Source organism: Agelaius phoeniceus, chromosome Z, assembly GCF_051311805.1.
Source record: "Agelaius phoeniceus isolate bAgePho1 chromosome Z, bAgePho1.hap1, whole genome shotgun sequence".
Lineage (NCBI taxonomy): Eukaryota > Metazoa > Chordata > Aves > Passeriformes > Icteridae > Agelaius > Agelaius phoeniceus.
The window spans coordinates 82,470,784-82,495,193 of NC_135303.1; the positions used below are offsets into that span (position 1 = coordinate 82,470,784).

Genomic DNA, 24,410 nt, shown 5'->3' on the forward strand with positions numbered 1-24,410 from the left:
TTTGCCTCTTTTGGACCACTGCAACTAATTGCTGGGGGTGGTAATCTCAGTGATGTGAAGTTCATACAGCTTTATAGAAAACGAGTGTCTGGGTAGGGAAGAGGTAACCTGTTGTCAGGATATTGTCTCCCCTGAATGCGGTCAATATGAACTTGCACGTGTGATGCGTAGGGCAGCAGCAGCATCCTGAGCAGGGCTGGCCAGGAAGGAAGGAAGGAGTGTTGCCCAGCAGGTAGGGGAGCTTCAGCTGGATCTCCTATGTTGTGTGCCACAACAACCCCGCAGAGCTGTGGGTGGGGTCTGGGGGGTGTGTGCAGCAGGACACTATCCTCCCACCCTCCTGCTCCTAATTTAGATGTGTACAGCACCAGTTGTTGCTAGTCCATGCAGTAAAAGTTTTTATGCCTCGTAGAAAATTCCTTCTTGTGGGAAATGTACTGTTTTACCTCTACCTTGATAGGTGATGGATTTTTGGTTTTGATTACAGAAAAAATTATCTGCTATTTTTTATATTAAGTTGTGAAAGATACCCTTTCAGTATCACTTCTGAATTACTTTTCCTGAGCACTAGTGTTACAGGCTTGTAACTCTCATACCACCACCTGAAGATACGGTTTTGGAAAATATCCAGGTATTTTGTTCTTAGATTTCTGGTTTAGAAGACTGTGCTCCAATGCTGATGCCTGTGATCCTCTCAAACACTTATTTAGAAAGTAGTCAAATATTTTCAGAATACTGAGTTTTGCAAATGCAAAGAAGGCAGCAGAATGAAAAAGCAATATGCAAACTTCAAAGTTCAACTGAATTCTAATTTTAAAATAAAATCTGGTAATTTAGTAGACAACTAAAAAAAAAGTTGCTTTTCTGAAAATCAGTAAGTATGAGGGCAGTTAACCCTGTGTCCTCTTGTGGATCCATATGTACAGAGTATATTTGAAAGTAGTATTTTTAAGTAGAAACTTCCTTAATGAATGAGGTGATACTGTGAAGTTTTTCATTATTCTGTTGAACTCAGACTGCCCATCTCTTCTTACCTTGTAATGTGAATTTTTTCAGTGGATGTTCTTTTACAGAGCACATAAAGTGTTTTAAAACTGTTAGGACTCTACTATTCTCTTCCTTATCCTGAAAAGAGGAAGAAGTACTAACTCCCTTTAGTGAATTGAAGCATACAGAATTCAAGACACAGGTTATATTCCACTAGGATTACATAAAGCTAAAGACTTTTCTTATTCAGAAATAAAATTTTTTAACTAATCCACTGGAAACTGAGATGTATGCAAATGCTTTTCAGGTTACACAAACATGGTGTTCATTTGTTTACCTTTAAAATTTGATATATTTGCATCAGTGTTAAGTCACTGTACTGGCATCTGCTTTATTAAATTATTCCTCCTATGTTGTTATTCTAAGAGGGGTCTGGAAAATGATGGAAACAATTAAATTGATGGAGTAATTTTTTTTTTTGTCAGATTTGTTTTTCCAGTACACTATTCAAGTATATGGTCGCATATTCAGTCACATATAGCAAATAGATATAAAAGTAGGGGATTTCAGTGTAATTCACCTAAATTAAACTTCTGGGACTGTATCACCAATCATACTATGCTGTATACAGCTGAAGAAGGCTACTTCTTGGAAGTGACTTTAATGCTGGCTTTAAGTACTTCGTTAGTTGTGATGTACAGCATCGTGTTGGTGTTGTGCTGTATTAATGAGAATGATTGAATTGCCTGGAATACACAGGTTTTTTTAGAGATCTTTTAGTGAAGAAAGCAGTTACCACTGTTTATAGTTAAAAAAACAATTTGCTCTGCCTTAGCCTTTGAATTACAAACCACTATGTGTATTCCTCACATGTGGTTAAAATGACAATAATGCTTTAATGTGGTGGATGAACAATTAGAAAACAGTTCATGGCATTAAAACTTTTTTTCATGTATGCATCAAACTCTTGTCCTAAAGCAGCATTTCTGTAAAGCTTCAGGAACATAATGTTGCAGTTAAATCACATATTACAGAAGCAATGGTTTATAAAATGCTACAATATCTGTACTTCATAGTCATTATTCTACAGAAGATACATTAGCGTACAGCAGCATTTGAAGGCTTGCCGTGATGGTGTAATGGAAGTGAGGGGTCTAAATTACTGAAGAAGAAAGTGAGGAAAATATAAGGAAAAAATTTCCTAGCTAAAGTAGTCCTCTGGACTTCTGCAGTGTGGGGGGTGGTGCAGCAAACTGGTGGAAACATAGCAAATAGCCAGAAACAATATTGGGAAAAATACTGAGCAACTGACAGCAAGTTAGTAAATCAGTCCTAGTCAGGTAACTTCAGCCTTCTGGCCTTTCTTGTGGGGTAAGCACTGACTTACTGCATTGGTTAACTTAGCACACTTTTTTAAAAGCAAGTGGCTAGAGCCTGTATAATGTGTAATAATCCTGGGAAGGGGGGAAGAATTGGATTTAATGCTATGGCTTGCAGCTCAACAGCAGTTTGTATTGGAAAACTTGATTTGTGTTTTAAGGCCTTATGGGAGACGTAAACCTGAGCCTTGGTACTTCAGATCCACAGTAGGAGTTTGTTTCAGGAACCTGATTGGTTTCTCTGATGCTTACTCATTATTAAAGCCTTCCTGTAAACAATGTATTTATGGATTAGATTTTTTTAGCTAATAAATGACCAGAAGCCAGTGCATTTGAACTTCATTCAGAACCTGCAGCTGCTCACTGAGACTGGTTTTAAGGTTCACTTTAGAGAGGGTTTCAGAGCACTTGTGCAAGTCTGAATGAACTAGACTGCAGGGCCTTAAAGGAGCTGGGTATCCCAAAATGGGTTAATCCACTGTATTACTGTACACTGTAATTGCAAACTGTACTGCCAACATAATTCTACTGAAACTGGCCCTGTTGATAGCAAAAGGTTGAGTGTATTGGGTTTGTGTGGCCAGGTTTTGGTAGTGGGGAGGACTGCAGCTGTGGCTCCTGTAAGAAGCTGCCAGAAGCTTCCTCCATGTCTGACAGCTAATGCCAGATGGATCCAAGATGGACCCTCACCAGCACAGATCAAGCCATTTAGAGGTGGTACTGTCAACTCAGTTGGTAACATATTTAAGAGGGGAAAAAAATTACTGTGCAAATGTAATTGTTCTCAGAGAGGAGAGGATTGAGAGTGTGTGAGAGGCACAGCTCTGCAGACACAGGGTCAGTGAAGAAGGAGGGGCAGGAGCTGCTCCAGGAGCCAGAGCAGAGATTCCCCTGCAGCCCCTGGTGCAGCCCTTGGTGAGGCAGCTGTGCCCCTGCAGGCCCTGCAGGCCCAGGGGGGAGCAGAGATCCACCTGCAGCCCCTGGAGGAGCCACAGCAGAGCAGGTGGATGTGCCTGAAGGAGGCTGTGACCCCATGGGAAACCCGTGCTGGAGCAGGCTCCTGGCAGGAGCTGTGGCCTGTGCAGAGCAGCCCTCACTGGAGCAGGCTCCTGGCAGGAGCTGTGGAGACCAGCCCCTCACTGGAGCAGGCTCCTGGCAGGAGCTGTGGCCTGTGCAGAGCAGCCCTCACTGGAGCAGGCTCCTGGCAGGAGCTGTGGAGAGCAGCCCCTCACTGGAGCAGGCTCCTGGCAGGAGCTGTGGCCTGTGCAGAGCAGCCCCTCACTGGAGCAGGCTCCTGGCAGGAGCTGTGCAGAGCAGCCCCTCACTGGAGCAGGCTCCTGGCAGGAGCTGTGGCCTGTGCAGAGCAGCCCCTCACTGGAGCAGGCTCCTGGCAGGAGCTGTGGCCTGTGCAGAGCAGCCCTCACTGGAGCAGGCTCCTGGCAGGAGCTGTGGCCTGTGCAGAGCAGCCCTCACTGGAGCAGGCTCCTGGCAGGAGCTGTGGCCTGTGCAGAGCTCCCCTCACTGGAGCAGGCTCCTGGCAGGAGCTGTGGCCTGTGCAGAGCAGCCCCTCACTGGAGCAGGCTCCTGGCAGGAGCTGTGGCCTGTGCAGAGCAGCCCCTCACTGGAGCAGGCTCCTGGCAGGAGCTGTGGAGAGCAGCCCCTCACTGGAGCAGGCTCCTGGCAGGAGCTGTGACCCCAATGTGGGCCCACAGTGGAGCAGCCTGTTCCTGAGGGACTGCACCCTGTGGAGGACCCAGACTGGAGTAGTTTGTGGAGAACTGCAGCCCATGGAAAAGAATTATGCTGGAGAAGTGTTTGAAAAATCCCCTATGGATATCTCTAGCCCCCAGGCTGGAGCAGGGGAAAAGAGCTCCTCTAGTTGAGCAGAGACCAAAACGACTTAAGACAAACTGACTGTGTACCCTATGCTCATGTCCCTGTTCTGCTGAGGGGCAGAGGAGGGAGAGCTGGGACAATTGGAGGGATGGAGGGAAGGTGTTTTTAAGATTTGTTTTACTTCTCATTATCCTCTCCTGATTTTGATTCATAATAAATTCAGTTCATTTCCAAAAGCTGAGTGTGTTTAGTCTGTGATGGTAACTGGTGAGTATTCTCTTCCTGTCATTATCTCAACTTTGAGCCTTTCCTTACATTTTCTCTTTCCTATCTCATTGTGAAAGGGTGTGATAAGAGCAGCTTTGGTGAGCACCTGGCATGCAGCCAGTCAGGGTCAATATGCTACATTAAGTCAGTGACTTAGCAAATGTTGTTATTCAATAAGTCTGGAATTTTTCAGTAAATACTTAAATTAGACCTTTTTTTTTTCCTAAATATGGTTGCCTTACTGTCTTGAGTCTTTATCTATAGCCAAACTATATGAGATCTGATAATGCATTTACTATTTCTAGTGCAAGAACAATTAGACCACATTTCCCCTTTTAAGAAGTCAGGCAACTTCTGTGAAAGGAGTAATATTAAGGATCTCTCTCAGACTGTCTTCACAGAAGAGGTTCTCCAGTCCTCTGATCCTCTTTGTGTCTCTTCTCTATACTCACTCTGACAGGTCCATGCCCTTCCTCTGCTGGGAGCCCAGGGCTGGATGCAGTGCTCCAGGTGGGTCTCAGCAGAGCAGAGGGGCAGAATCCCCTCCCTGCCCTGCCTGCTTTGGATGCAGCCTGGGGTGTCTTTCTGGGAGGTGAGCTCACACTGCTGAGCCATGTCCAGCTGTCCGTTCACCAACACCTTCTAGTCCTTCTCCATGGCTGGTCTCAATCCCTTCATCCCACAGCCAGTATTGGTATTGCCCCAGCCCAAATGCAGCCCCTTGCATTTGGCCTTGTTGAATTTTATGAGGTTTATACAGACCCAGCCCTCAAGCCTGTCAGGGTCCCATGGATGACGCCTCCACCCTCCAGTGTATCAACTGCACCAAGCCTTGGTGTTGTCAGCAAATGTGCTGTCACTGGTGTGAATACAGCCAAGTACAAATGGTACTTACTTTCTGCTACAAATCAAGGGTAGGTGTGCTGTCCTGTGCTTACTGTGAGTGTCATGTCCAAGCCTGGATATCTGTTGTGTGCAACCACCAAATTCAGCTCCCCCATCAGTTCAGCTAATGGCTGGTACAAATGCTAACCATTCAGCATTGTGGTTCAAGCTTGCTCTGCCTGCCCTAGGAGACCCTTTTCTGTGAGACACTTGAAATATGTCTCCAAGGTACAGATTCCTGTTGGGCAAGTTCTGCTAAGGCTAGCTGCTCAGTTTGTGTATCTGTTTTGTTGTTGGCATTTTATTATCTAAGATTCAGAAGCTGCACCATGCTTTAATCCTATGTACTTGTATGTGGATTACTTTTACATTTTCAAATAGAGAAGCTTAATATTTCATTAGAGCTCCTAAGAAATCCAGAAGTTTAGTGTGTGCCTGACCTTTTAGGAAAATTGCATTTGTTTTTAGCATGACAGATCAAGCTTTGTCTTAAGTAATTAGCACTAGAACAGGATAATCACTTGCCTGTAGATTGACAGTCTGACTTTGATAATTAAGGAAGTTTTGATTGAAAGTCAAGTTTAGTCAGGAATGCTAAGGGAAGTGTATGGCTTGAAACATGTCCTATATTCAAAGCTGTTCTAGTTCTAACCTTAATGTATTGAGAAAAATATTTTTTCTATAAGTCTGTCAAAATCTTGTTTCTTTTAAGCAGAGCAAATACTGAACACTTAACTTTGTCTATACTTGGGACACATGGTTAAATCTCAAGGGACAGTTTCTGAAAATACAGGACTTAAGGTGCCATCCTTTGCTTAGAAACAGATTGTTATGTTAGTGCTCATTGTATTTTTGTCTTGAGGTTAAAATTCAAATTTTTGCTATTCAGCTGTTGATCTCTAAATCCGTTTGTATTATTTTGTGGTTCTTTCTGTAGAAATCAGGTAGATTGTAAAGCAGTGATCTGTTCTTGTTTTCCAGCTGGGGTGCATGTGTGGGCAAGTTCATTGTGGAAATTTGAGAGAGTAATTGTTTCTAGATCTATGCTTTTTGTTGTTAGGGTTTAGGGTTTTTTTTGGATTTTTTTTTTTTTTCTTCTTCTTTCTAGTCAGACATTTAGTTTAACTCCTCAATGACCAACAGTTGTAAAACAAGTGATTGGTATTAACTTCACCCTGGTGCAGTTTAAGACTGCATGAAGGTTAGTGCTGTAAATTAAGCTTAAGCCTAGTAATGAGAGTATATATGCATACGCATAAGGCCAAAGTACATTGGAAAAGTTCCATTTAACCTTACTGGATAAGTCCAGGGGAGGACCACAAAGATGGTCACGAGGCTGGAGCACCTCTCCTGTGAGGACAAGACAGTTTGAGCTGTTCAGCCTCAAGAAGAGAAGGCTCTGAGGAGAGCTTAGAGCACCTCCTAGTACCTGAAGGGACTCCACAGGAAAGCTGAAGAGGGACCTTTTGTCAGTGAGTGTATTGATAGGATGAAGGGAATGGCTTTAAGCTGAAAGAGGGAAGATTAGCAGCTTAGTTGTTAGGAAGAAGTTTTTTACTGTGAAGGTAGTGAGGCTCAGGCACAGGTTACCCAGAGAACTTGTGAATGCAGTGTCTGTCAAAGTGTCCAAGTTCAGATTGGATGGAGCTCTAAGGAACCTGGTCTAGTGAAAGGTTTCCTTCCCTAGAACAGGGTGGCTGGATCTAGATCATCTTTAAGGTCCCTTCCAAACCAAATCACTCTGTGATTCTGCTAGGATGAGATGCAGAAGGTGCTGAGTTGACAAATTCACTCCAGACAATATGCATGTTACTGTATGGAGAGAACATACTCTTTTATCCTAATGCTTAATAAGCAATGCCAGTAGGTCTCAGCTATGTCTTTTCCCATTTTCTAAATCAAGAGTCATAATCCACATATGTAGACAACAGTGGGTATTACTTGGCTTGTGTTGACTTCTGTATTTGTGTCTAGAAGCCTTGTCCTTGCTGTACAACATTGTTCCTGCAGGGCAAACATTACTAAAGGACAGCAGACCCACAGTTTAAACCAAATGAGTTGGGACTTGCCAGAGGTGCAGGCTTAGACTACAGAAGGAAGGCTTATTCTTGCATTTTATTTTGTGTAGTATTAAGGTCAGATTAACAGGCCTAATTCTAAATCAGAGGTTACTCCAAAGGAAGAAGAGCTTGAAAGTTGTCTTCATGCGGAATCTAATACCTCTGTGCCTTTTTGAGGTGTCAGTTGACAAAAGCCAAGCCTGGCATAGGTTTATGATTGTGCTTAAGAGCCAGGCTGTCCTTGTGCTGTCTGTACATCCCAAGTGTCTTCAAGGCTCTTTAAGGAGGTGGTCATGCACACAGCAACTGGACTGCCTGATCTTTGTCTTCAGCTTTTTTGAAATAAAAAGCAGATGCTGCTCTCAGTTTGGTCTTACACTTTGCCCTAAGTGCAAACCTCTTTCCAGCAGCAGCATTTGTCATAGTTTTAGAGTGGCACTCAGGTGCTGGATATGAGGCAGGAGCAGAGGCAGTGAAATACAGGTACATCTGTCTGAACATTGTCTGAACACCCTTTTCACTGCGAGGGTGACTGGACACTGACATAGTTTGCCCAGAGATGTGGTAGAGGCTCCATCTGTGAACATCTTCTAAAGCCATCCACATCTGGACAGATGGCCCTGCTTGAGCTTGGGGTTCGACCAGAGGTCTGTTCTAGCTCAGCCGCTCCGTGATTCTGTGCTTCTGACCACAAGGACTGTAGGCACTCCTCTGGTTGTTTGGAGCAGTCAAGTGAGAGCAGCTGCTGATTAGCATTCCTGTTGGATATACTTGACTGTGGTCAGGCTCAGTTGGGCTTCCCTTTTGTCAGTTCTTAGATGAATGAACTTGCAAGTTATCTTTGAACACGGAGAATGAAGCTGGAGATGAACAGACTGTTGTAATCTCCGGAGCCTTTTGCAAATCAGGACAATTTAGTAACTCCTTAAATGTAGCACAGCCATTTAAACTAAAGGCCCTAACTTCCATTTTTCTTGCTTAGTAATGTGTGCTTAGTTGTTCTAGAGGTAAATTCAAAGAGGAGATATACACATTCAATGCCTGTTCTACAGTGCTGCTGAAATGGTTCATCCAGTTGTCAGAATACTGATAGTTTATTTGCTGATCAGTCTCTTCTGTTTTCTGAAGCTGTTGCTGAAATAATTTAACTCAGCTATGGCAAATGTAAGTTACAGAGCAGACCCTGTTCCATAGCAGTGGTGCTACTCATACCTCTCCTTCTGGTGATGCCAGGGAAATGCTAGCTGTTGGCTTGCCACTGATATAACAATAACAATATTACATTGTTATTGTTCAGAGATAAAAGCTCTCTTCCATCAAGTTGCAAAATAGCATGCTGACATATGAGCCGAATAAATGAGGTACATAAAATTACAAGATGGAGTTTGTGGTTTCTATTTTGTGTGGAACTAACAGCAGCCTGAAAAAAGCCTGCTGTCACAGCAGTCTGCTTGTCAGGTGCTTGTTTCATTCACTGCAGATACTTCTAGAGGAACCTGATTTTAGTTTTTTGGAAATTGTTTGATTGTGGTTTTCTTGTTCTTGTGGTATGGCAAGATGAATTTGTGCTTTGAACATGCAATTGAAAATTCTTCTAGCAAATTACACCTATGCTGCTCAGCAGCAGGTGTCTATGGAAGGCAAATACCTCCTTTTTTCCTTTCTGCCTTTTCCTTTCCCCTCCAAGTGGATGATGGGAGGCTGTCAGCAGGCTGGCAATGGGCTGTGCTGTAACTAGCATAGCCCTGTGTAATCTTTCACTCCCCAGAGTCCACAGGGGCAATATTCAAGTTCCCAGTGCTACACCATGGACTCTGCAAGACTAAGAGGTGTCTGGGGTGCACAGGCATTGTAGCTCAGGAGAAGAAACAAAGGATTTAAGTGTGAGAGGCAATTAATGGGACATAACACCCTGTATCCCAATAAAGCAATGTGAACAAGCTTTGGAAAAACCTGCAATATTTATCTGTCTGTTTTCTGATCATCCACATACCTGTGTCTGTGTGTGATCATGCATAGCTGGCAGGCAGCTGCTCCCACTGTCTTCCTTTAGTGCTGTTGATACATCCAGGCAGCCTGTGAGTCTCTGTTGGAAGTGGTTTCCTGATCCCAGCTCTAAGACCACCTAAAGATTTTGTTCCTGCAAGTTAATTGCCAATTGTTAATACACAGCAGTGCAGTTCCAGAGCCGCCAGTTACATCCTTGTCTGTAACTACTTCGGTGCTGAGTCTATCTTATGTGCTTAGCTCATGCTTGGATTTCTTGACATGAATGGATGTCAGATGAATAAAGATTTCATTTCCTGGGTATTGGGTTGTGGTTGACTTCAACTGTCATATCCTGACAGTCCTCTCCCCTTCTCTATGGAGTTGAGAAGTCTATGAAAATGGGATTAGACAAGGCTGTCTGGCACCACTTTCTTTTGGAATGGTATAAAACTTTGAATAAAGGCACTTGAATAAATTGCTGGAAGTAGCTGCTTAGAGCTTCTGGCACAGATGAATTCCTCTGGCCAAACTCTAGGAGAAGTTCTGTTTCTCTGCTGATAAATTGGTTTTAACTGTTCAGGGAAAAGGAAGCAGTGACAGTGTAATTGTAGAATAATTCAGGCTAGACGGAGTATCAGGAGCCTGCTGTAAATATATTTCACTGTGAATGTATTTATAGACTCCTTTTGCTTAACATCCTTTGCACCCTCTTTCTTTCACTTTCTTTATCTCTATGCGCACACATGTTTGGCAGCATCAGCCCCAGATGAGGCCCCCCCTGCTAAATAAGATAAGGAACATATGGTGACTGAATTACTCGCACAAAAACTTGTTGCCAAACTAATCTGCAACAAGTCAGTAATCTCACATGCCTGCTTATGACTGTATCTATATAAACTGCAAAATGTTTCTGTGGTCTGAAGAGTGTGTTGAGATTAATTAAGTATTCAAATTCTCCATTTTCCAGAAAGGATGAGACTAGAATGCACCTACAGAGTTTGTCTTGTTGTTATTGTTATCAACTTGTTTAACAAATGTGGTATAAAATCCAGGGAACAGTATCAAATGTATTAGGTAGATTGTCCTTAAGCTTTTTTTGATCCAGAGAAAATGTCACCTTTGTCAGCACTTGGCAGTCTTCCATTTTAGCTCAAATACAATTTGAAGGGTAATGCTGGATGTGTTTCAGGCTCTGTTTCCTTAATTGTCATTCCTGTTGCTTTTTTTGTCTGTCTTTTCTAAAGCACAGCTCTGAGCTAACTGGGTGTTTCAGCACATGGCAGAAATATACTTAGTGTAACTATATGGAATCATGTAGTCTTTATATCAGTTGGCAGATTCAGGAGGAGCAAAGTGTCTGAAGTTGCATGGAAGTCAATGTAGTGTGCTTATTTGCGTATCTGTGATTCTTGACTGCTGTGGCCATTTGATTCACTTAATGAACTAGTCAATATAACCTGACTGCTGTGTATATAGAAATGTAATTAATGGAAGGCTTATAAGAATGTATCTCTGCTGAGAGAAAATAGCGTGCTTTTTTTATAGGTTCTATTTGCTTTGCTCAAGAGCACTTACTGTACTTCTATAAATACCATTTGTGTCTTACAGCTTGCCTTGAAGGGATCTAACTATGCTGGTCTGCTGGAACGGCATCGCATTCATACAAAAAACGTGGAGCATGTTGTGGACAGCTTACGGTAAGAGTGCATGGGTGTGAACATTTCAGACACAGTGCAAATATCCATGGATCGTGTGAAAACAAAAGGAAGCCTCCTGTTACGAATGCCAATAAAATAGGAAAAAAAAGAGAGAGGTGCAGATGAGCAGTCATTCCTGAAAGAGCCGTCATGTGAACTGACTCAGTTCAGTTGGCCAGCATGTTTGATTATTGTCTTAAAAGTAAGCAAGAAGGTGGTACAGGATTTGTGTGTCAAGTGTTTTTAAGCCAAATATGATTGCAATTACTCCTTAGCTGCATGACAACTTTCTGGAAGGCTGTGACAAGAAACATTATATATTGTAATTCAGACTTTCTCTGAACTTTACAGGAACGAAAGGATAGAAGTTCGTCTCGTTAAGCGTCGAGAGTATAATGAAGAGACAGTTCGGTGGGCAGATGCTGTTATATCAGCAGGAGGTATGACTTTATGGAAGGGAAGTATTTGTTTCAGTATGTTTTCATAGATATGTTTCTCAAAAATACTTGGCAGTGTTTGAAGGAACTGGAAATAATGCACATTCTGAAAACAAAGTACTAATCTGATTGTCAGAAAATTTTATAAAAAGCAGTGGTTATGACCATCTTGTCTACCTCTAGTACCTAAAATTGTAGCCCATGGAAGTGAACCCCAGTGCATGGCCGCTCAAAAAGTTTTTCATGTGTGAAACAATATAAACTGTGGAATTTACTATAGTTTTCAACTAAAGAGGATAAAATTCTTGATGTCATGTAATTTTATGTAGCCCTAAAATCTACTCATTGTTTTTTTGGGATGTGAGGTGTAGACTAACATACTACCTCATGGTCCCCTTGCTCAAACTGTCTTTCTTGCTTTCACACTTAATCCAGTGACTGGCGTATCAAGTTGGATGGTACAGGTAAAAAGTCTGCAGCTTCTGAGCATCTTGTGCCACTGATCAGTGTTTTCCAGATGAACCAACAGAGCAATTAACCTGATTGTTTATCTTTAATATTGGATTGCAGCAGTTCATTCAGTGTTATTTTTTGGGATATGCTGCAAATACAGCCTTGTGTTGCTGGGCTCTGACGTAGTGTTCACTCATCTGTGGAAAATAGGCTTGACCACAGCTTTCTCTTTCCCACTAGTCCAGTTTGCCCTTAGGTACTGAGCACCATGAAGAATGGGTAGAAATGTTTATTCCTGGAGCATCCTATCACACTCTTGTGAATTTCAAAGAACTTCCCCAAAGTGCCAGTTTGTCTTTGGCAAAATTTTTCATGGTTGAGGCAAGCAGCTGGGAAGTAATAGTACACCATCTGAGGTTTTCAGAGCTTTATGTCTTCGTGCTGTTCAGAGCTTATATCTTCTTGCAAAGACTGAATGAGGTTATAGTTTTCTTTCTGTTTAACAGACAGGAAAGAATACCAATATCTGCAGAAACCAGTACATTTAAAGATTTCTAATTCCGAGATTTCTACTTACCCAAGACCTCTTTTCCAAGTGTGCCTGTTTGGGGCCAAATAAGACCTTTAAATTGCCTTTTAGAAGGACAACTGCGGTGAAGCTAAAGTCATTGTTTTTATGTGACTCACAGTAACATTTGGTTTTGTTTCCTGTCTCCTGTGGCTTTGTTTAGCAATACTTTCTAAATTTACTTTTGCTAAAGAATTTCTCTTACCTGCTGATAAATGTACAGAAATTCCCATAAATCTCTTTTAAAGCTTGCTTCTGCCACGTTCAGTTGCCTGGGCATGTATAGCTGTCAGATAAATCGTACTTTTTCCAGTCATGTTTGCTATCTCAAATTCAATTGTCACTACTCTTATTTGATAAGATGTCAGTAGTTTTGTCCTATTGTATTTTTGTCCAGCTTGCCTGATTTGTTGTTGATATAAACGCACATAATGCTAATGCTGGAGGACATTCTGTTTGGGGTACTAGAATGTGAAGTGAAACTAACTTTTGATCTGTTTTCTTTGTAGGTGATGGTACAATGTTGTTGGCAGCCAGTAAGGTCTTTGATAAATTTAAACCAGTCATCGGAATAAATACTGATCCTGAAAGGTAAAAGCAAATTTGGGAAAACAATGCTTTATTTAATACTAGGCACACTGTGCATCTGTTTCTGTGGTACATGAGGCAAACCTGTAGCATTTGACAGCATAAATGTCTGTTTTAGTGGGTTGTAGATACCAAGGGAATCTTTTGGGTTTTTTAGAGAAGTTTGCACAGGGAGTTATCCTGTCTCATCTGAGAGGACATTAAGTAGTATTGGACAAGCATGCCTGTGTTACAGTGCCACAGATGTTCTCACACACCAATGTAACAGCACTTGCAGCTAGTTAACTTGTATTACTAACCAGAAGTTTGAGGCTAGAATGGCAGTACAGAACTTAGGAAGAAGGACTTGGTAAAAGCAGTTAAGTGTGGTGTCTGAACACACAAAACCTTAATTTTTTTGTGAAGAAGGTGGATTCAGTAGAGGCTCAGATGAAGAAGTTTGCTGTTGTTTCTTAATGTAAACCATAAGATACCTCAGAAAACTCCTGAACCAATTGTTGGCACTTAGCTGTCCTATTATAAACTCTGCACAAGCTGCACCCACCTGCCCACATCAATCTTACAGCTCAGTAGGTACAGTGTGTTAGTATTGCTTGGCTGCTATAACCTTCAAATGGATGGCAAGTGAAACTCAGAATTCACCAAAGCTCTGCCTGCTGAGAAGTCCAGATTTAGATTCTGCTTGTGATTTCTGCTTTTTTTGATATTGACAGTTAATTTATTCCTAGTACATGAGGTGGTGGTCAAAATGTTTAATTCCTTTAATACCTTCTCTTCCAAAACTTTTCAAATGCTCAGAGTAGCTATTCTGCATTTTCAAGCCTGACTAGTAGGGTTCAAATAACAAGTGCCTTCAAATTGTCACATATTACTTGTGGAAGGGAGCACTGTTTAGTCTTCTAGTTTTGACATGAGATTCTTTTGTTCTTAGGTATGTTGCTTAGCTGTTCATGTTGCTAACTTGGGTGTAAATGGAGAAAGATTTTTTTCCCTCACCTGCCAGGTTTATTAAGCCTAAATTGCTTAGAATGGTGACAGGAACTGCATTAATACTTATATACTCCTGCAGGATTATTAGCTGAACAGTTTTTAGGGGAAATGTTGGAGAAATAGCTTGTCTCAGACACACAGACTCCAGGAGCTGAGAGAAGTGTATTGTTGCTGATGTGGGACTGTGCAAGAACAGTAGAGATTCCTAAAGGTCCAAGAAGTGTAGCTTTGCTAGATGTAACACATAGGGAGATTTTTGTTTTGTTTTCCAAAGGTACCAAATCTGAACAGTAATACTATAATTTTCATTGTCATTTTTTGCTACCAGATCAGAAGGCCACCTGTGCTTGCCTGTGAGATACACATACTCATTTCCTGAAGCATTACAGAAGCTTTATCGTGGTGAGTTCAGGTAGGATTCACTGATCTTTGGTTTTCAAAAACATAGAGGGATTGGGAAACACCTAATCATGCAATTCCTAAGAAGCAGCTGAAGCTTAGTAAATTCTTAATGGCTCAAATTGTGAATTCTGTGTAGATGTTTATAATGTTGAAAAATGAGGTTTTTGGTCAAGAGTGAGACTAAAACTACCAGTTCCAGAAAAAAGTCTTCTGGGATGACCTGCAATAATAGATTTTCACTTCTGACTTAGCAAATTCATAAATGAGGAACTGCATTCTTGTAAGGGGTATATTGGTTTATGTATTTTAGGACTGTCCTGGTTTAGAGCAAATTTTAGAGGAAACTTTTGAAGTGAAAGTAGTCTAGAAAGCAAACTCAAACTGCCGCTCCCCCAGCTGGTTTGGAAATAAAATATCTTTCAAGAAAAATGGAAAAAACTATTTATTTAACAAGCAAAGTACTCACAAACATGAAAAAAATGAAGAGCATTAAACAATAGAACCTCTGCCTGTCTGAAGAGATGGCAAACTCAGAGAGAGTGCTTGTCATGGGCTGTAGCTGGGCTTGCTCAGTCTCTCATCCATCCCTGAGGTGCTGGAATGCAGCGTCCTGGCCCCGGTGTGAGCTCTGGTGCCATTCTGGGTATTCAGGCCTGAGCAGGGCTGATCAGTTCCAAAAAAAGGAAGAGTCATAGTCCAGGCAACTTCTCTGCCTAAGCCAGCAGAAAACTGACTAAGGGCAAAGGAGAGCTCTGTCCCCCTGTCTGTCCGTGCTGCAGACAGTGCAGTCCGTGAGCAGGAATGCAGGAGAGTGAGTGCAGTGTCTGATAACAGACTCTGTGCTTCCTCTCTTCCCTCTCGCTCTTGGAACCTGTTTTAGAGGTGCAGAACTTAATATCCAGCATAAACTGAACAGACAATTGGGGATTCAAGCATCATAAAGTCACTCTAGGACAAGGACTCAAAAACATATAGTACAGTGATGGCCATAAGAATAGAAGCTAGTGTGAAACACATAGAGTTAGGAAATGGTCAGTGTGTTGCATCTAGGGATTTGGTGATTGAGATAAAATGGCTTAAATTCTGCTGACAAGTAAGGCAAACATTTCTTCATGCTGAATATAGCTTGATGTTTCCAGTACTAGATATTCTTAAAACAGAATAATCTCAATTGATTTAAAAAGAAACAAGCTGAATTTTAAAGGACAGACTAGAGAAGAGTTTTTAATAACTACTTAAGAAGAGACACTGTTCTGTAGTATAAATACTTTACAGAATATTTTTGTGATGACAGACTATCAAACAGAAATCAATCACTCATGTGAAAGTATATAGCAATTCATTTTTGTTTATACTTCAAGCATATTAAATTTGTAACTTGAAGTGTAACCATATTTGTGCCATAGAATAGTTCTGAAATTAAATTAATAGAATTGCCAGGATAAATAAGTGAAGAATTTCAATGTGTGTTGCTAAAGGAACAGACACTTTCTACTCACATATTCTAAGGTTTAGAAAACAGAAGCTTTTTAGTCTCCATCATTCCAATTTGCTTAAGTAAAACTCATAGTGCTTATTCAGATAACCTCTCTTGACATTTTGTGATTTTGATGTTTTGTTGGAAACAAAGCTATATTTTTGTTGCTGACGTTCCTGTTACTGCTCATGATGGAGCTAAAACCTCACCAGAGCAAAACAGAGAGGATTTCTCAAATTATTTTTCTGAAATAATAGGAGATAATAAATAAATAAATAAATAATGAATAAAATAATAAGCAAACAAATTTATTTATTTATTTATTTATTTATTTATTTATTTATTTATTTATTCTTAAGCAAGGACATAAGCAGGTGTTTCATTTGAGAGTTCTTGTTTGGCCCTAAGCAAACTTTGGAATACGTGGGTAACTGAATCATTGTCCGGAAGGGCTTCTGGTATTTTGGAGTTTTCGTGGATGGTGAGTTGCCAGAAACTGGAAAAGGGCAATAGGCTTTTTACCCTTATCTATGATGTATCAGTCAGTGCAATAATCTGTGTGAACATGGACCTTGTAATCCATGAGAAAACCAACATTATTGATTTGTAAAGGACAAACTATATCAGACTACCCACGTTTTTTATCTTGGAGGTCAGTGCTGTAGCAGCTTCTCAGAATAGGGGTATTAATAGGGGTACAGTCCCATTTTCTAATTTTGTGGGGGATGTGATATGTTCTAGCCAGGACCATTGTAAGGAGGCTGGTATAGTGATACTCACTGCATGCTAAAATACTTGGTTTAAGGGCAGATAGGATGTGTAAATGTAAATCTATAAAGATGAATAGAGGAAAAACTAGCAATGTAGTCATATAAAGCATAAGTCTCTTGTAATTTTGGGAAAAACTGGTTAATGTCCTGGATATCGACAGTATGATCAGGGAAAAGATTTGCTCACAAACTCTCTTGTGATTTGCTTTCCTAGTCAAAGATATTGCTATTTTGTTTTATGAAATATCTTAGGCTGTAAGAGGAAAAGGAATTTATTTCTCTAGGGAAGAATAAAAAAATCAGAATGTTGTAACATGGCTTTTATATCCTTCTCTTGCTTCAAATGAATTCCTCTTAAGCACCCTAAATTCCTAGGCCAGGAGGAATTGTTAAAATGAGAGGATACCTGAGCCCTTGTATATAAAGGGATGCATAGGGCTGCTTTTCTGGAAATGTCAAATACAAACAAAAGATTTTAAAAATACAGCATGTATTTCTGTGTAAATTCTTGACAGCTCTTTATTCTTAAAAGCATTGTATCAGCATTCATTCACGTATTAGAATCATATGCCTCAAGAGGAGAGTTTGTTACGTACAATTTTTGTAGCTACTTTTGGCCAGTGGCCTCTTATTTTACACATGCAAAAAATATTAGGTAGCAAATTGGTAAATGTAAAGAATTTACAATTGCGTATTATTAACTTTTTTTAAATTTAGAAGTTATAGTAGAACCTATAAAACTTGAAATATGACTTCGAATATATTTAGCTCCTTTTCTTAAGATGTTCTGCTTTGAGAGTGGAGACTCTCAGATCCTATCTAATTTTGTAATGAATATTTCTTACTGACTTCTTTCTCCTCTCTTAGGTGGCAGTGGCGGCAAAGAATCCGACTGTATCTTGAAGGAACTGGGATTAATACAACTCCAGTGGATTTACATGAACAGCAGCTAAGCCAAGAGCAACACAGCAGGGCTCACATAAATGAAAGATTCCAGGATCAAAGTAGGTTAAAATCTGACAAGAATATAATCATTTTGCTATGATAACTTGGAATAGAAAATAAAGATTTGTAAAAGTTTTAGTATTTGAAATAACCTGCTGTCAAAATACCTGATCTTTTTTAAAATGCTGTCTCTTAGAGTTACTGTAACTATTTGAGCATGTGTGCGTGTGTTTGTGTACACATGCTAACTTTTAAGTTAGGTTAATTGAGAGTTGTAAAAGCTGGTCTTGGAGCAGCAAATAAAATATTAGATGTGAGAGTCTGTCTGTAGATAATTCTTAAACATCTTCAGCTCTTTTCTTTATGGTGGGTTGAAAGATGCATGGTTCTGTGCCTAACCTGTGTCCAGTACTGCATTTGCTCATGAAGAAGTCCTTGTCAACATGAACAACTTGTTAATCCCCTTTAATTACCTTGTGGTATGAAGTGTAATTCTCTGAACTTCATCAGAAATGTCTGTTAAGTCACTGCCAGTAATTTAACTTGGCTGGAAGTGTGACTCACAGAAGACTTCATTCTGCCTAGTTGACTGTGACTTTTCAAGGAAAAGTGTCTGAACTTAAGCGTCATTGCTGACCTTGGTTTAAATATTTATTGTCTCCAGTGAAGGACAGTGACTGGCCACAGAGCAAATCAGTGAAAAAATGAGTCCTTGAAAAGTCCTTGAAAAAAATGGAACATTAGGTCTGGAAAACAAACCCAGGCAGCAGAATCTGTCTTCCAGTGAATTGTGAATGGCTTTTGAAAACTTGTGTTTTAAATCCATGATTCAAAACTCTTATATTTGATATCTGCAGGATCTGATATTTCTGGCCCACATCTTTTACCAGTGAGAGCACTCAATGAAGTCTTCATTGGAGAATCTCTTTCCTCCAGGTATGTATAATTGTTTGTTGTTACAGAAAGGCACAATTGACTTAATTTCTTTTTATGACATTGCAATGGACAATCAGTGATGAGATTTTATTGTGAAATTTCACTTCTATTCTGTAAATATTTAACACTGATTGTATTATTGCTGATTACAGAGTGTATTTTCAAAGATGTAAGTGCAGTAATGTTGATTTCTGGTTTTCTGCCTCCTCTCTGGTTATTCTTTCATTTTTCCTGACTTTTTTCTTTCCCTTTCATTGATGACTTAAATATCAATCCTTGAACTGCCTCATCTGTTCCACATCTTCTTAAATATCTTTTCATAAGCTTTTAGCATGACCAAGCAGAAATAGCTTTTATCATGACTCCTTTTTCTGCCTTTCTGTCATTAGATGCAAAGATATCAGCCTGCTTTTGGCAGAAACTTTGTTATTGATGGAATATATTTCCTTTGTTTAAGAACTGTGTTTGTATCAAATCATGGTACTGCCTTGTCCAGGATACATTTGACTGTCCTTTCTGTCCTTAAGACCAATGCATTTTTGGCAGCCAGGCAGTAAGAAGGACACTGGGAATATGATTGGGGCTGCAGTAAAAGGAGATTTACTGTTTATCTTTAAAAAAAAACCCAAACAAAACAACAACAGGAAAGAGTTTAGAGACACTTTAGAGTTTAACAGCTTGTGTTTGTACAGTGCCTGGGACACTGATTGCAGCTGCAAACAGTATAAATGTTCTGCGAGCTTTATTTTTTTGTCTGGAGTTCAGCCTCAGACTGGCAGAAGGAATTAAGCTCAAAGAGACACAAATCCTGCTTTCTACTAAATCAAATCTAATTTTATCAAGATTCTAAGTTTCTTTAATGTGCAGGGATACAGGAACACAAAGCTGTTTTCCAGTGCTATAAGTGTCACAAGTACATTGTTCTCTTGGTATTTGAGAACCACTGAGGAAAACAATACCTCTAGAAACAAACCTCTAGAAATAAGTGTTTTACTGGGACCTTACACTTGAAGACCTAAATGTCATAAAGACGAATCTTCTATTAGTTTCAAATACACAGGTCTGCTATTTATTTAGAAAGAATAACTTTAGGAGCTTCTTGTCAGGTCTTATTTTGCATGTCAGTGATGAAAACAAGTAAATTGAAGAAAAAACCCCCCAGAAAATCTGTCATACCCAGCTTGTAAAAATTACATTTAACTGAATCAAGCAGTGCACCTGTGTTCTTAATTTACTTTCAGTTCTCTAATCTCCCCATCTTTTCAAGAGTGATTACAAAACATGCCCTTAGTTACTGAGAGTATAAACTGTTTGGCACCAAGCAGTCAAGAGCTGTGTTTCTAGACTGAAATAATAGCTCAGTAAGTTCTGTTTACTAAGAAAGGTGAAACTCAGTCATGCATGAAACAGCAAATGTGGTATTTCTGAGAGGATATCTATTAATCTGAACCCTGTATCACATTTTGAAGAGAGCTGTGAATATCAACAAGTTAAGTTCATAAATACGCTCTTGGATATTCTGAATCTTGTAGAGAGAAACTTTAGTCTCTAGGCCTAACACTAGGAATCCCCTGACAGCTGAGCCATAACATGCAGAAGATGATTGTACATCAAGACATAGTACTTTTGAGTTTTAGGAATTATTTGCCCTGGAGAGAAGTGTAAGCCTGTTTGTGTAAACCTATTAATGAAGAATCACTGGATTTTCAATTACTGAAGTGATCAAGAATTCAGGTTCAATCATGCTATTACTTACTGATGTTGAAATGTTTAGTGATAATTTAATGAGACCCAATCACAGCATAAACACAGGTTTTGTGCAACAGGTATGCAAGGAAGGTAATTATTTACAGTTTTATTTGTAAGTCCAGCAAGCCCTGCAGATGAACCACAGAGGTTGTTTTGTGCATAAATTAACAGAGAAGTGACTGCAGAAAAAGTGCCTAAAAGTTTATGCTAAGAAATCATTTTAGTCCATTATAAAAACTGCTGTAAAATGGGAAACACTGTACAAAGTCTGTGAAATTGTGATCCAGATTTGAAAGTAGCCCCTCTAAATTGTGATGTGCCTGATAAGGCTGTGTGTTCTGTCTTATTCAGGGAGAACTTTAAGTCCTGCAAACCCAGTTTTAAATTCTCGCTTCATAGGGCCTCCTATTATGAAATATCAGTTGATGATGGTCCTTGGGAGAAACAGAAGAGTTCAGGGCTTAATGTGTGTACTGGAACAGGATCAAAAGCATGGTGAGTACATGTTGCTGCTTTGACAGAAAATACCATTTCAGATAAGCAAAATAAACCTCTTTTGCCTATGCATTTTCTCCTTACTGAGACTCTGTTGGGCTGTGGGTAAGTCAGTCTAATATTGTCACTGTCAGTATGGCTCAGAGCTGTTCCAGATGTATGAGATGACCAGGGCACTCATTACTTGCGGGCACGGAGGGAAGCCTTGAAAGGGTGAGGAGCTGTGGCACTGAGACAGAAGTTTGCCTTAGGTGTAATTTCAGTGAAAAATGTGGCATGCCACATGTGAGGATGAGTGGTTGGGAGTGGTGAGGGAAAGAGATTCTGCTGTGACTTGCAGAGAGCATACTGAGGTAATCTATGAACTATTCTTGTTGTCTAAAATAAAAATGCTTAGATGATGTAGCCCAGTAAACTTCTAAAAATCTAAGCTCTAAGAAGAATGGGAAAACATGTATTAAATGCAGTGTTAAATGAGCTCTGGCTCATCTACTGTCCATTCTCCTTTGAAAGAGAAAGAAACAAGCCTCCTGTTTCTTTCATATTTAATTGACAGGGGACAATCTCTTTGCCAAAATACTCCCCTTAAAAAAAGATGGCCATATCTACACAGAACTGTGCTAGCTTAATCAGGGGGATAAAATATTTAAACTTCAGTTTAAACGTGCTGCAGTACTGCATGTAAGTCTAATCAGTTTAGTTTTGAGATGTGAGAGATGTGTTTGTGCTCATAATTTAGAGTTGTACAATAGTCACTGGATTTGTGGGGTAGGCTAAGATGAACTAAAACAGAAGCTTTTAATGAAATTCAAAAATAAGTATTCATGCTGTAACCATGGTTACTAGGTTTTACTCTTCATTGTAATTCAGAATTTTGTATTCAGGCAGCATAGCTTAGTTCTGGAGCCTGCCAAGGATGAAATTGGCAGACTGCTAGGGAAACTTTCCTAGTGTTCAGTACGTTGGGAAAGTACAGTCTTAATTCAATGCTGTTCTTACGCATTTCTTTTGCTTATACACTCTGTGCTGAGCAAACCCAGAACCAGGCACCAAGCTCCAGGATTGCTCCTCTCCATTGCTGTAATCTGTATGTGCTTCTGGACTTCTCTAAAGTGAGGCCAAGCCTCAGTGGAGTGACCCCCCTTAGCCTGTTGTCTAGGGGCTTTCCTGGAATTTCAGACTTCCTGGGACTGAGAGACATTTAAATGTCTAGGTGTTTTCTGTAGCTGCCAAAACTTGTGCAAAAGGAGGCCTTGATAGCATCTCCTCAGGCTTGCAGGTAGGCAGTAAGTGTAAGAGAGGGAGCCTTGGGCACACCCTCAGCGGCTCTGGGGTCAGATAGGGGTGTAGTGGATCTGTGTTGCAGTCTGAGGTGTTTTACTGCCATGACAGAAGTGCTGGACTGAGGATTTTAAGCTGTATTGAGACCTGGACATGTGAGATCTTCATGGTACTGCTGCACAGTGGCTGTGGTTAGCACCTACTCCCTTTTGAGTCTGAGCAGAGGAGGGAGACTTTTTTAGGAGTTTTGCCTTAGTTCAAACTGATGCTATGTTAACTCTTTCATCCAAATGTGTCAAATGCAGAAATATCTGATCTGACTGTTTGTTTTCTATATACACCAGTTCTTGTGAGATTCAAGACCACACCTTAGGTTATAAATAAAGAGGTAAAATATTTGTAGAGAAGTGTTGGGTTCATAAATGAGAACTAAGAGAATAAATCAATTAGCAATGGTTGGATAGACACGGTAAGAACACAATCTCTAGAGCTTCAGTTTTTTAATGCAAACTTAATGCAGCAGTTATTGGGGGATTATTGACAAGCAGACTACATCCCATGCTCTTCTTTTCTGAAGACTTCACTTAATGAATTTTTAAGGTTTACAAGGCCACAGGTAGATGCCAAAGCAAGCGTTGATTTAAGACTTATTTTTTTTTAATTAACTGTTATTAGCTCACACTTAACAGCATTCTTTTTCCTCCCCAAATGTTGAATTTAGTTTTTCATCAGTGTGAAAGGTTTTTTGGTTTTGCTCAGTTTTTTCCTTAGTTGAACTGCTTAGCAAACAATACTTCTTCTCTGTCTAGGTCCTATAATATTAACAAGGTTGCACATCAAGCTATTGAAGAGATCCTTAAGATGGGTGAGTGAGCAATGTGGCATTACTGGCCAAGGTCTGTATAGATACATCTGTCTAACTGGGGGTCTTTCTCTCGGCTCAACAGCAAAAAAGCATGGAAGTCTGAATATGCCATTGAACTCAGAACTGGTACAGAAAGGTGAGTGAAAAAGGCAAGATTTTTTTTAAAAGTATCTTTGGCCAGTTCATTTTGTTTGTATTCTGTACTACTCACTTTTCAGTGTTTTAGCACTCTTGCAGTAGTAGTCATTCTTACAGACATTAATTAGGCACAGTTGGCAAACAATGTCTTACTTGAAATGAAAGCACTTATTTAGACTTCTGTTTAAATTATCCTCTTCAGGAGAATTTCAGTTCTCCTAAAATTTGAAATGTTTAATATTTAATCACCAGAACAGAGCTATTGAGTGTTTATCATGCAGTAGAACTGAAAGGAATTTTCCCTAAAAGTAATTTTTTGCATGTAAAGACTGTTAAACATCTGTCAAGACTTGATGGTCCCTCTTGACAGAGAAGCCACTCTTCCCTGGAGGAGTGTGTGTTTCTGAGAGTAAATAATTTTCTCTGGAAAAACTAATGGCTGACTCCTCTGCTTACAGTAACAAATGATTACAATGACTCTCTGCTCTACAGTCCAGAGGAACCAAAGATGTTTTTCAGTGTTCGAGAGCCTATTGTAAACAGAGTTTTCTCAAGTAGCCGTCAGCGTGGCTTCTCTTCAAAGTAAGTGTTGGCTGCAATAGCAAAGAGTTACTTAGTTCAGTGTATCTGTTAAAGTCTGAGCAATCCAGGACTTTCCCTTGAAGTGTTTCAACATCCCGTTTGTGCTTTGAATTACTTGAGTATTGTTCTTGTAACAGCAGGATGAAAATGTTTCCTAGTTGTGTTATGGCTTTTTAATGTTTGATCCCTGCACAATCTTACAGAATAAAAGAATCTCACTGTGCCCAGTTTTGGGTATGTGCCATTTCCCTCAGTATGAGACACAGTGACAGACAGAAGTGAATTCAGGAAAGGGCCACTGGGAGGATAATGGGGCTGGAACAAGTGGTTTATAAGGGAAAGACTCAAACAGTGCTTTCCTTTAGCCTGGAGGAGCCAAGACTAAGGGGGAATCCAGTTGCTGTCTTCAGCTACCAAAGTCTGGTTACAGAGGAGGCTTGAGTTAAACTCTTTTCAGAGCAGAGTATAATGCAACAGCCATGATTTTATAGGAAAAAATTTATAGGAAAGTTGTCTCATAGATTGTCTTGTCACTATTCTTGGAGATAGTCAAAATTTCCCTGGGCAAGGCATTAAGCAACCTAACCTGTCTTTAAAGTAAGGCCTGCTTTGAGCAGAAGGTGGGACTAAATGC

The 24,410-nt window shown here is 40.1% G+C and overlaps 1 protein-coding gene and 1 long non-coding RNA gene across 6 annotated transcripts in view; one reads left to right on the forward strand and one right to left on the reverse strand.

The window, feature by feature from the left end:
* NADK2 (NAD kinase 2, mitochondrial) overlaps nucleotides 1-24,410 on the forward strand; it is a 32,797-nt gene that overhangs the window by 4,521 nt on the left and 3,866 nt on the right. The window contains exons 1-11 of one of the 5 annotated variants that reach the window (XM_077171328.1): nucleotides 10,332-10,571; nucleotides 11,012-11,100; nucleotides 11,452-11,540; nucleotides 13,068-13,149; nucleotides 14,465-14,548; nucleotides 17,653-17,789; nucleotides 18,588-18,666; nucleotides 20,767-20,910; nucleotides 23,001-23,056; nucleotides 23,139-23,192; nucleotides 23,653-23,776. In XM_077171328.1, the coding sequence (XP_077027443.1) occupies nucleotides 13,079-13,149; nucleotides 14,465-14,548; nucleotides 17,653-17,789; nucleotides 18,588-18,666; nucleotides 20,767-20,910; nucleotides 23,001-23,056; nucleotides 23,139-23,192; nucleotides 23,653-23,776 (749 nt within the window). In that variant the 5' untranslated portion in view covers nucleotides 10,332-10,571; nucleotides 11,012-11,100; nucleotides 11,452-11,540; nucleotides 13,068-13,078. Of the gene's footprint in view, nucleotides 1-10,331; nucleotides 10,572-11,011; nucleotides 11,101-11,451; nucleotides 11,541-13,067; nucleotides 13,150-14,464; nucleotides 14,549-17,652; nucleotides 17,790-18,587; nucleotides 18,667-20,766; nucleotides 20,911-23,000; nucleotides 23,057-23,138; nucleotides 23,193-23,652; nucleotides 23,777-24,410 lie in introns of those variants that run through there. The other 4 variants (XM_054651729.2, XM_054651728.2, XM_054651731.2 and 1 more) reach the window with 4 other exon arrangements.
* Nucleotides 7,164-10,172, reverse strand: LOC129132523 (uncharacterized). Its single transcript, XR_008535829.2, has 2 exons — nucleotides 9,408-10,172; nucleotides 7,164-8,274 (listed from the first exon to the last, which is right to left on the reverse strand). It is a non-coding gene; the product is annotated as an uncharacterized LOC129132523 (long non-coding RNA).